General features: G+C 39.3%; 1 protein-coding gene and 1 long non-coding RNA gene across 4 annotated transcripts in view; both read right to left on the minus strand.

The window, feature by feature from the left end:
- The window catches only part of LOC137993113 (uncharacterized), a 51,775-nt gene that overhangs the window by 30,583 nt on the left and 8,173 nt on the right, over nucleotides 1-13,019 (minus strand). For all 3 annotated transcript variants that reach the window (XM_068838790.1, XM_068838792.1, XM_068838791.1), the window contains exons 2-5: nucleotides 12,853-13,019; nucleotides 11,238-11,368; nucleotides 9,235-9,335; nucleotides 8,591-8,685 (exon numbers count right to left, since the gene is read on the minus strand). The exon at nucleotides 12,853-13,019 is cut by the window's right edge and continues 20 nt beyond it. In XM_068838790.1, coding sequence (XP_068694891.1) covers nucleotides 8,591-8,685; nucleotides 9,235-9,335; nucleotides 11,238-11,368; nucleotides 12,853-13,019 — 494 coding nt within the window. The remainder of the gene's footprint in view (nucleotides 1-8,590; nucleotides 8,686-9,234; nucleotides 9,336-11,237; nucleotides 11,369-12,852) is intronic.
- On the minus strand, nucleotides 3,222-5,120 carry LOC137993117 (uncharacterized). Its single transcript, XR_011121811.1, has 3 exons — nucleotides 4,971-5,120; nucleotides 4,632-4,737; nucleotides 3,222-4,081 (listed from the first exon to the last, which is right to left on the minus strand). It is a non-coding gene; the product is annotated as an uncharacterized lncRNA (long non-coding RNA).

Here is a 13,019-nt window from a genome sequence, read left to right on the forward strand (position 1 = left end):
GTAAGCTCTGGTCACTTTCCAGTTTGGCTCTGACAACTGGAATGGCTTCATTGATCGGAATGCTGGTAAACAGTGAGGAAACATCGTATGAAACGAGTTTCTGTCCAGGGGGTACTTCAAGTTCTGCAATCTTGTTGACAAAGTCTTCACTGTTGACGATGTGATGACTGTTGAGGCCAACAAGAGGTTTCATAATCTTAGCAAGGAACTTGGCAGTATCATACATCACGCTACCAATGCTCGAAACTATTGGCCGTAGCGGTACGTCTTTCTTGTGAATCTTGGGTAGCCCGTAGAACTTTGGGACATTCTCTGCTGTGGGGTACAGTTGATTGTAAAGATAATTAGGGATTCTCTTTTCTTTGCGCCACTCCTTCAAGGTTTGAATGAGTTTGTTTTTGATGGCTCTGGTTGGGTCAGATGTCAGTTTTTCATACGTATTGGTATCGTCTAGAAGAGCCTTCACCTTGTTGTGATAATCTTGTTTGTTTAGGATTACCGTAGTGCGCCCTTTGTCCGCTGGTAAGATTACAATTGAATCGTCTTTCGCCAGAGCCTTAATGGCTTCCCTTTCAGCTCTGCTGATGTTTGATCTTGGGGGTTTGCTCTTGCTTACGATTTTAACTACTTCATTTCTCAGGCTCTCGGCTTGGCTTTTATCTTTTAGTTGATTACAGGCCAGTTCAGTGGCTGCCACGATCTCATCAACTGGGATCTTTGATGGAGTTACGCTAAAATTCAGACCTTTCATGAGAACCGAGCGTTCACTATCGGAAAGAGGGCGGTCAGAGAGATTCATAACCCACTTTGTCTGATCAATGTTGGTATCTCCAATGTTTGTCGTCGGTGATCGAGTTTCTTCTTTACTCAGTAGGCGGTCAAACTTTTGCCTCAGACAAAGTGGGTTATGAATCTCTCTGACCGCCCTCTTTCCGATAGTGAACGCTCGGTTCTCATGAAAGGTCTGAATTTTAGCGTAACTCCATCAAAGATCCCAGTTGATGAGATCGTGGCAGCCACTGAACTGGCCTGTAATCAACTAAAAGATAAAAGCCAAGCCGAGAGCCTGAGAAATGAAGTAGTTAAAATCGTAAGCAAGAGCAAACCCCCAAGATCAAACATCAGCAGAGCTGAAAGGGAAGCCATTAAGGCTCTGGCGAAAGACGATTCAATTGTAATCTTACCAGCGGACAAAGGGCGCACTACGGTAATCCTAAACAAACAAGATTATCACAACAAGGTGAAGGCTCTTCTAGACGATACCAATACGTATGAAAAACTGACATCTGACCCAACCAGAGCCATCAAAAACAAACTCATTCAAACCTTGAAGGAGTGGCGCAAAGAAAAGAGAATCCCTAATTATCTTTACAATCAACTGTACCCCACAGCAGAGAATGTCCCAAAGTTCTACGGGCTACCCAAGATTCACAAGAAAGACGTACCGCTACGGCCAATAGTTTCGAGCATTGGTAGCGTGATGTATGATACTGCCAAGTTCCTTGCTAAGATTATGAAACCTCTTGTTGGCCTCAACAGTCATCACATCGTCAACAGTGAAGACTTTGTCAACAAGATTGCAGAACTTGAAGTACCCCCTGGACAGAAACTCGTTTCATACGATGTTTCCTCACTGTTTACCAGCATTCCGATCAATGAAGCCATTCCAGTTGTCAGAGCCAAACTGGAAAGTGACCAGAGCTTACCGGATAGATGCCCGTTAGACATCGCCCAATTATCTGTTCTACTAGAGATGTGCCTCTCGAGCACATACTTCACATTCCAGGGTGAATTCTACAAACAAAAGAAAGGAGCCGCCATGGGGTCTCCAATTTCCCCTGTAGTGGCCAATCTCTACATGGAACAGTTCGAGAGCAGAGCTCTGGACACCGCCCCCACCCCTCCAACTATGTGGTATCGATATGTGGATGACACGATGGCCAAGATTCACGAAAACGCCGTCGATTCCTTCTCAGAACATCTAAACTCCATTGACCAACATATCCAGTTCACTTCGGAACAAGAAAAGGATGGCAGGATTCCTTTCCTTGATACCTGTGTGAGTATTAACCAAGATGGTTCTACCAAGATCTCCGTGTACCGCAAACCTACGCACACGGACCAGTACCTAAACTTCCAATCAAACCATCATCTACAACACAAAAGAGCTGTGGTTAACACCCTGATGTTGAGAGCTCAGACCTTGGTTACGGAAAACGATGACAGAACTAGAGAAACACAGCACGTCAAGCAAGCTCTAAAAATGAATAACTATCCAGAATGGATGCTAACAATACCACATCCAAAATCTACAACAGAGGATACCGAAGAGCCTCAAAACGAGAAGAAAATCTATGCATCAACGCCATACATCAAAGGAATCTCGGAACGCCTGCAAAGAGCTTTCAAGTCACATGAGGTTACACTTATTCATAAACCCGTCAATTCTCTAAGATCACAATTGGTACGTGTCAAGGACACAACTGTCAATCTCAAGAAATGCGGTACTGTGTACCAGATCCATTGTGAGAAGTGTAAGAAGGAGTACGTTGGCGAAACGGCCCGCTCTCTGGAAATCAGGGTAAAAGAACACCAATCAAGAAGTTCATCAGCTATTCACGAGCATTGTCGCCTGGAGGGCCACTCGGTGAACCCAAATAAGACAAAAGTACTATCAACCGAAGTTAACACCTTCAAACGCAGGATAAAAGAAGCTATTCAAATTAAACTTACGAAACCGGCGTTAAACAGAGACAATGGTTACGAATTAGCAGCCATCTATGACACAATTCTAACCCCCAAGAGACGTTAAAAAACCTTTTTAAAATTCATCTTTTTAACATTCACATCATTGACTGATGAAGTCCGGTTGAAAACGGACGAAATATTTCATAAGTTTTAACTTTTAGCTCCGAGTTTGTAAAACTTTTTTAACTTTTATTATTACTATTTTGATTTCATTCTGTTTATAGCACTTAAAGAAACATACTGTGAGTCCAATAGAAAAGAAAGAGGTGTTGAGCTTTGAGTGTGAACTATGTTGCATTGCAAGGCTGCTGCCTAACGGTCGCCCGGTCGCCTGGGGTGCCTTATTTGCGCGCGTGGGCGACCAAATTTCTGAACGAGTAGTCCAAACGGGCGCCTAACTTATCACAAGGTGATTCATCCTCACTTTTAATTAATTAATTCTGGGCTCTTGAAAAAATGACTCGGCCCCCGTACGGAACGAGCAGATCTGTTTATAGTCTGCTACAGATCTGCTGGCACATCTGTAGCAGATCTGCAGACAATCTACAGATGATCTACAGATTATCTGCAGATCATCTGCAGAATGTCTGCAGAATGTCTGCAGAATATCTGCAGAATGTCTGCAGAGCGTCTGCAGCGATGATCTGCAACAAGTCTGCAAATTTGCAGACGCTCTGCAGACGAAATCAGCCTATCCGGTTTAAAAAAAGCCCACAAAATGCACCAATCAAACAACGTTTATTTAAAAGACAGAGAGAGGAATTCGGTCTGTTATTCATCAAAAGTAAACTATTAATGCTGATAGATACGCAAAATAATATCACCAGCAGGAATTTAAAGTATTTTCTTAGCGTGACATTTTCAACGCATTCCAAATGAATTAAAAAAACCCTCGAGTAGCAACCACTGCTTTCAAGAATCTAAGCCTCGCGTAGACTGCGAGCAACGAGGGAACTTGCTAGCAGGCTAGGCTTTGCATGCTTTGTTTTTTTTTTTGGTTTGCTTGGCAGGTTATTTACAGAAACGAGATCGAGTAAACTAGATACTGCCCACAGTCTTTCAGAGTTCTCCAGAACCACTTGTAATTTTTGCGGTGTTTGGTGTGATTCGTTATCATCGCCGCACCGCAACACTGATACACGGCGTCTGCAGGCAGAAATTACAAGTCCGAACAGCCATTTCATGTTTTTCGATTCTTCCAGATTCAGCTGTAGGTAGGTGGCTGTTCTGCTGGAGGCGCGAGTTCGCCCGACGTCTTATTTCTTGGGAAGAGACGAACAGGGTGTTGGTGGCGTAGGACCATCTTCTTGCGGCACGGCAAAACGTTTGCGGCCTGGAAATAAATGATGGAAACATTATTTTCTTATGGACGAACAGCAAGAAACTGGCAGAATTGTGCAACCACAGTGGAAATACTGTATTAGGAATCTGCTGTGTTTTTTTTTTAAATTCTTGCTGCTAGAAGTGCGATGTTCTGTATAGGCATTTTGTCCAGTCTCTGAGCATCAGACTCAGTGTACATTTACGGTATTGCTATAGTAGTCAATTTATATATATTCCGATGGGAAAACCTCCATACATGCGATAAAATGAATGAGTAATTAGATTTTGCCGGAAACAGGATCAAGGATGACATAACCTCAGACTAAAGGGCATCAAGTTTCAAAGTGATATTCGTTGCAAAGGTGGCGCGCTTTTCGGAAATAATAGTGAAATAAATAATGTAGCTAAGGAGAAGAACGGAAGGTAACTGGAATCCTTTACCAAAGAATTAAAGAAAACTCCCTCGCGCACACAGTGCGAAGAGGATACGGGTAGGTAAATTAAAAGACGAAATAAAATCTAACAAAACAGGAAGGAAAATCGTGATAAATAGCATTTACCTTCTCCAGATTGTACTGGTCTTATGGAAACAACTTTACAGTTTTCTTGCTGCCTAAGAAGACAGAGAATATCACCCTCTTGATGCTCCGGTATCTCAACAGTTAACTACAATAAAAAAGCAAAAGCAAAAAGGTTTTCAGACAAGGCACAAAACGGTGAATTAAAATGAATAACTTGACAAAAATATAATTCGGCTCAAGCATTCTTAGTCAATGATAGCCTGCGTAGCATGAGCGGTTTTGGTTGCTAAGTCATAAAGGCGGACAAGGGCAGAAAAACCGCCCGGCTCGACAAAACCGCCATGCTACGCAGGCTAAGTAAATGATCGTTGTACTCACCCTCACTCGTTTTGCTGCAGTAGATCCAAGCATTTTTTTACCCTTGTCTTCGTCTAAAATCATCTGCAAGTCGCTAGCCGTGATCCTTGGTCTACGATGTTAACGGGTCGAGGTCTCGAATAAACCGAGTACGAGTGACAGCTCCCCCAGTCCAAGGTTCCTTATATAGGCAGAAAATGTGGCGCGCCGTTTCGGACAAAAATACTTGTTGTAGAATATCTAATACATATAGCAAATACATACAACTTATCTTGGGAAATATACAACTTATAGAAAAAAATATATCACTTATTGTGAAAAATATACTACTTACTACCAAAATATACAACTTGTTGGGCAAATAAACACCTCTGTGTAAAAAGTGCGACTTACATGAAAAATGTACCGAAATTCGGAAATATACAACTTGTGTTGTAAAAATAATACTTCGCCCGCGGTGTTTTGGTCAGCTAACTGTCGCAAAAGCCTTGCACCCTAGGCAAGATGGCCGCAAGAAATATGTAGTCTGTCTTGTCGTGTGCGGAGCGTACAGCTTTTCTGGATGTGTTAAACGTAAGACAATATATATATCATGAATTTCAAAGGGGATTTTTTGTAGCTGATAGCGTAACAATTGAAAGACTGCGAGATCGTTGCCTAGAATTCGTTATGTCCCTTCTCGTTGTCTCAAGACCACTGGAATCTCAGCAAAATGTTATGGATGACATCCTTCTAGCAGTTATCGAATTCCAAACACTTATTCAACGCTTAGAAGAACGACTTAGCTTCATTGATAAAAGAGAAGTCCATTATTCATGTCCAACCATGTCATCAAAGAGAAGAGGGCGACCAACCCTGGTAATTCCAGAAGAACAACTGGATGGGTTAAGATCACTTGGGTTTTCATGGTCTGGTATAGCTAAAATGTTGGGTGTATCAGAAAAAACTATAAGGTGCAGAAGAGACAGTTAGAGTAATAAAATATTTTATGCCTGTAGTTAATTTCTTACCACAAAGAATTTGGAGTTGGTACAGAGTAAACTCGTCTCTTAGTTACAGTTCTTTGCCTGAGTTCTCTGCCGACTGGGTCCACCCGCATTATTGATTGTCTAAGTCTCCACCTTTGGACACGGATTCCTCTTCCTCTAAACCAGCCCATGATCATCTTTTCACCAGAATTTGGTGACATTTGCAGGACATGTTCAACTACATTATCAACCTCGTCATCACTTATTTCAGAGAAAAGTTCCCGTGAGAAGAAGCCATACTGTAACTGTCTCTTCTGCGCCTTATAGTTTTTTCTGATACACCCAACATTTTAGCTATACCAGACCATGAAAACCCAAGTGATCTTAACCCATCCAGTTGTTCTTCTGGAATTACCAGGGTTGGTCGCCCTCTTCTCTTTGATGACATGGTTGGACATGAATAATGGACTTCTCTTTTATCAATGAAGCTAAGTCGTTCTTCTAAGCGTTGAATAAGTGTTTGGAATTCGATAACTGCTAGAAGGATGTCATCCATAATATTTTGCTGAGATTCCAGTGGTCTTGAGACAACGAGAAGGGACATAACGAATTCTAGGCAACGATCTCGCAGTCTTTCAATTGTTACGCTATCAGCTACAAAAAATCCCCTTTGAAATTCGTGATATATATATTTTCCTACGTTTAACACATCCAGAAAAGCTGTACGCTCCGCACACGACAAGACAGACGACATATTTCTTGCGGCCATCTTGCCTAGGGTGCAAGGCTTTTGCGACAGTTAGCTCACCAAAGCACCGCAGGCGAAGTATTATTTTTACAACACAAGTTGTATATTTCCGAATTTCGGTACATTTTTCATGTAAGTCGTACTTTTTACACAGAGGTGTTTATTTGCCCAACAACTTGTATATTTTGGTAGTACGTAGTATATTTTTCAAAATAAGTGATGTATTTTTTTCCATAAGTTGTATATTTCCCAAGATAAGTTGTATGTATTTGCTAGATGTATTAGATATTCTACAACAAGTATTTTTGTCCGAAACGGCGCGCCATAGTTGACCCTCGGAACTCAGTCACTCCTTGATTATCGTGTTTATACCACAAGCGTTTTTACCGCTATCACGCAACGTTTTTACTGACAAGTTGAAGGGAAACTTCCTTAATTAAGGCCGTTTACACGACAGAAAAATTTGGTTCCGGACCGGTCAAAAAAGCGGTACGGACTCATAACTTTTGTAAAGGAACACTGGAGTTTCTGCAGGGCCATAGGCGCCTATGGCCCAGTGAAAACTCCTGTGTTTCTTTATAAAATTTATGGGTCCGTACCGCTTTTTTGACGAGTCCGGCCCCAAATTTTTCTGTCGTGTAAACGGCCTTTTAGTGCTCACGGGTCCGTAGCTTATTGAATGTCCAGAAAAGTGATCAGATCTGAGGAGCGCCGGAGTGTTTTCGATTTCAGCGTCGGCATGACCTTCACGTCAATCACGACAACTGATAAGAAAAACATCTCATGATGTAGGCAAGAAAAATAATCACAGTACAGTAATTTAACCATCTTATTGCACTTTTTATGATTCATTCACATGTTGACTTCAACTTTCGTATAGTTGTTCTATCAACACTCATATGTCGATCGATCAAATATTTTTCCCTGAGCGTTTGGAACTGAGAATTTGACACCAATGCACCCTGCAGTACTGCTCTTAAATTCTATTGAAAGAATGTGTCAGGTATGGGTGCCTAATTGCTATATAATAAGGATAAATTAAGGTCGAAAGAGTATTTATCCTTTCATTTAAGTGTTCAAGCGACGTAACATTTGATTTACTAACACGTTGTATGTAAGTGGCTGACCATTTATAAGCCTCTTTATACTAACGCATTTTAAATTTTCGACTTCCGTTTTATCTGTACAATCGAACTATTTTATTTATCTCAAAACACACCAGTAATGACTGATCCAACTAAGGTTTATACCGAAGTCACGATACAATGATGATCTATTGATCCGGTTTTTGGGCTTCAACATGTTGCAGATCATCTGCAGATAATCTGCAGATCTGTTGTTAGTCTGTTGTTCGTCTGCAGTCTTAACATCGCGAAGTGTATTCAAGCTCAGCGTCTGCAGTAGACTGAAAACAGACTCTGCAGACGATAAATTAGTCTGCAGATGATCTGTTTTTGTCAAAACAGATCTGTTGCAGATCTGCTGCAGATCTGCTCGTTTCGTACGGGGGGCTACTAACTTTTAATGTTGGAAGCCCGAAGGACGACGGAAGAATTTTCTTAGGCAGCAGCCTTGAATTGTATTCTTGAAACAACCATGCCATTGTTTTCCCCTGTTTATATTTGATAGCAAAACATATGAATGCTTAACAAGTATTCGCCAAGGGTGAGGCGAATATCGGTGAATAATAATTATTGTTTTAGTAAAATTACATACTAGGTGATTATTTGAAAAATATGCATTTTCTTAATTAAGACATTCTTTATCTGTCACCTCAACAAAAAGGCTTCTGCCCATTTTGAAAAAATTGCTTACACTCAAGTGCAACCAATCAGGACAGAGAATTTTCAATAATCACCTATGTAATCATACTACTGTAAAAGGTAAATATAAATTAAAATGTAATCATCAGCCACAATATTTACCATTATATTAGAGGTTTTCAGAGATAACATTCTCTTACATCCTGCTTCAAAATCACATAACCTTCCAATAGCAAATGCTGCATTCATTCCACGTCCTGAAACATAATTAAAATTTACTATAAATTGCCATATTACATTGTAGGATTGTGGAATGATCCAAGGTTAGTGTCACTGATTATTAATTAGTGTTTTGAATAATAAAATTATTATTGCCTTTCAACCATTTCCATAGTCACCTATGCATCAATTTGTCCAACTTGAACACAAATCTGTCTGAGCATTTCAATAATTATTGAAAGGCCACTTTTGTCACAAAGTAGAAAAATGATTTTAAAAGGCCACAGAATGCCCGCCTGGCACCCACAACTTCTTCACTCCAAGAGTATTGTTTCTGCTAGTTCAGCTTAGTGATTGCACTGTAAAATGATAAAGAAATTTCAAAATGTCTCGAATCATGATCTAGCCACTGCTTCCTTTAAAATATGACCTTAAAACAGCCAGATGTTAGGCCTTGAAATTAAGGGAACTGTGTATGAGGAGAAAGTATGGTTACTTTCCCTTGATTAATTTTGTTATTCAATGATTTATACACTACACCACATTTAATTACTGAACTCAGTCATAAAAAACACCCAACTGTTTACCTGTTGCATCAGCTCCCAAAGATCTACACAGTTGTACCAATGTACGACTTGAGTTGCGATGGTTTAAAATTCTAGCACATCCCTCTTCAGCAATAGCTAGCCTAGAAGAAAACACCACATGTATGCTGTTACAGTACTGGAGTATCAAGCCATAAGACTTTTTCTTGTTTTGTGTCTTTATAAAAGGGGGACACCTCCACAAACAAAAAAAAGTGTTGTGGCATATTAGTTAGCTGTGACCATTTGAAAGTTTACACTTCAAACTTCCAACAAGAGGCACAAACTTGAGAGTTGAGCAAGATAATAAAAGGCAGATTGAAGCAGGTCTTAAGAAAAGCCAGGTTGTGATGCCTTATCTGGTACAAAGTACTTTGCCTGGAATTTTTTCACAACACCTTAAGCTGCTAAAGAGAACATTTACGCATGTACAAAATGGTTACCATAGTAACCATGAAAGCTTGGAAATATCTTATTAAAACGCATTGGTAGAAAAATGTCCAGTAGATTTCAGTTTCTGATTTGATGGCTTAGAATAACTCAGAGGAGATGTAATCTTGGAGGTCTGAGGGTTCGAATCCTAGGAGTGGCATGAATAATATTATTGCTGATTACTCAAGGTAAGTGATGCAGTGCATAGGTAGTAATAAAAAGGATCGATGCAGACAGTAAGGAAGAATGGAAGGGAAAGGAGAGACAGGAAGTGGAAGAAGAACAGAAGGAAAGGGAAAAATGGAGGAGAAACTTTATCCCCCCTCAAAATCCAGACCCTATTATTATTATTATTATTATACGTTTAGGCACTACTAGAGATCAGTAATTATCAAGTTAACTACTGGATAACTATTTATCATTGAAAGGGAAATCCAGCAATGAACTATGGAAGCCACTGAATTTCAAAACTTAATATTGAAGTGCTACTATCATAATGACAAAATTCGCATCTTTCCTTTGTAAGCCATTTTAAGACATAAACATGTCGTCTGTATTACAAGAAGAGTGCTGTTTACTATTTTCAAAGATCTCTTTCTTTTCCAGAGATATGCAAATTAGCCAAGTGATGACATCACAGACTCAACCAAATTTTGATCAAATAAGAAGAAAAAAGGTACCTCAGCCAAATTGAATCAGAAATACTTGATTCTTTGCAGTAAGATTCTGGTAGATGTGGTCCACAATATGAGCATACCAGTTTTTTTACCATGGCAACATACTTGGTTCCAGACCTCCCTGATATTCAAGGCTTTGCTGGCCACCTTTGGCATTCTATTTTGTTATTTGCCAATGGTGCCTCATCTGCATAATCACGCAAGCATACAAATATATGCTAGATAATGAGTTTGTGCCTTGTTAAATGTTTTTCTAGCTTAAGATTGATCACCAAAGATATTGAAATCAGGTTGGAGGAGTGGAAGAGAGTGAGTTGCCCTTGGAACCAGGTGTGTTGCCTGTAGAACTATTAGCCTACCAAGTTTCAATGGTCTCTGCTGCAAATTGACCGAGAGACCTCTATTTATATACTTGATGTTATAATATTGGGTTGAGTGAATGACATCATCAGGCCTCTTATTTGCATATTGTACACATTTTTCAAACTTAAATATCTGCGGAACCAATGCAGATATTTCCAAATGGTGAATGGCGTTTCTTATCTTTCCTGGAACTCTATGAGATAAACCTAAAAATTAAAAGGATAAAAATTTGATCATAGTAGCACTTTTAATAAATTTGATATGGTATTGGTGAAATATGCCACAACTTGCACCAAGTCAACCTTCCACATTTTTTACTGACTGTTTCATTACCCACAAACCTAAATTGTAAATAACCACAATGTCTACATTTTTTCCCAACAAAATCTGAACTAGCTACAAGAAACTAATCAGAAAGGATAATTATTTCCCGAATAACGTCAACCCACCCAGTGGCCTCTAAGGATGAATATGATATATGAGTGAGTGGATCACACTTTGCTATTACAGTGTACTTTGAAAAAAGGGAGGTACCTGGCTAAGACTAATGCTGCATTACTGGCTGTACACATGTCCTTAGCTGCTAGTAAGTCAGTAAGCTTGGAGATAGCCTCATCTAGACAGTCATCTCTCAGCATCCACATTCGACAACTAGCATCTTCTGCCTTCAAATTAATAAAGAAAGAATGAATATCCATTAAAAAGAAAATCATAATAGTTTTCATTACGAAACATACTAACTTAACCCTTTGAAGTCCAAACCGGCCGAAACCGGCCAGTATTTTACTCTGTCTAACGCCAGACGATTTTACTCGTCAATGGGGAACCCCTGGGTGTCAATAGGTTAATTAAATTAAACTCCATTAAAAAAAAAAAACTCCAAAATGTTTAACAAAACAAGAATTATTAAAAAACAAAAACACATTTTCAATGGATCTTTCTCGGTCAGCAATGGCGGGAAAAGCCAATTTAGAAACTCTCAACCCAAGGAATTTGGTCATGTATTCCAAGGGAAATGTAATAACCGTGGTCTTGAATTTCAAGTCGTGTTGTTTGTTATAAAAATCATCAATTTTTTTCAGACATTGACATTGGTTTACTCCCTGGGAATTGCTATTTCAAAAGGAGTGAAAAACTTGTAAAACTTTGGAAGCGAAAAAAACCGAGTTTATTCTTAAGCAAGTGTATCCTCTTTAAGCAAATTGATATATAGGGTATAGAAATTCAACAGATTGTCTAACTTGAAATTTGCACTGCCAATTCCCAAGATACCAACCTACGATATATACCATGTGAGGAATTTCTGTTTTTTTTAATTAAACTCCCGCAGTGGCCTTATCGACTTAACCTTTATTGGTAAATATTTGATATCATAGACATTTTCTAAGCAACCAATTGAAATACTGAAAAAAGCCACACGGTGTTGACGATAAAGGCCTTGTGAATGACATCACACAGAAGGCTCCTTTTGCATTAAAATTTGATATGTGATAAAAGTTGATCCAAGAGACATTGGTCGCTCAAGTTTCTTTGGCCCTGCTCTTTTTTTGATTTTGAAAAAGAAAATACATTTAACAGAAAGTGCACTTCATAGCTTTCAATTGCTGTATAATTTATTGCTGTTGTGCCTAACAAAGCGCGTTCAAAAGAATTTTTGCAACAGACATGCAACCAGGAAGGTCTACCGTAACCTTAATTTTATAAGTTTCGAAGACTGCATGAAAATGACAAGAAGACTTCCTTTTTTTGGCGATTTATTCACAAGACAGGCCAGTTAAAAATTAAACTAATTGAATTCGTATTACAGTCTATCCGTGTGCCACCCCCTTCCCTATACCATCCACAGCTCTCCATTATAATCAATAAAGCCTATAGCCTCCTCTCACATTTCAATGTTGCTACAGAGTAAACATGTATTATCAAATATATGTCATGAGAATAAATAAAGTTTCTTCAGAAAGTAAAGCTAATCAAATATACATAGAAAACATCACAAGAAGAGCTGCGATGTCAACATCATGGACAAGTACATGTACAAAAGATGGTTATACTGGTTATACTGATTATTACTAACAAGGTGAGATTTGTTTGTTAAATCGGAAAACACTCCTATTCACACATAGCAGCCTGTGAAGATATGAGCTCCTACCAGTGTTCCCATTGTACCAGCAGCATTCATCACAGTCTCCCTGTCCTCCATATCTAACATTGCTGTCAGCGCTGGTAACATCTTCCCGGCTTGGTCACCTTTGTCTGTACAAATATCCACAATTCGTTTTTTACCTAATTCTGTCTCAGCCAATGTGCCAATTACAT

The sequence above is a fragment of the Montipora foliosa genome, chromosome 2 (genome assembly GCF_036669935.1).
Source record: "Montipora foliosa isolate CH-2021 chromosome 2, ASM3666993v2, whole genome shotgun sequence".
Lineage (NCBI taxonomy): Eukaryota > Metazoa > Cnidaria > Anthozoa > Scleractinia > Acroporidae > Montipora > Montipora foliosa.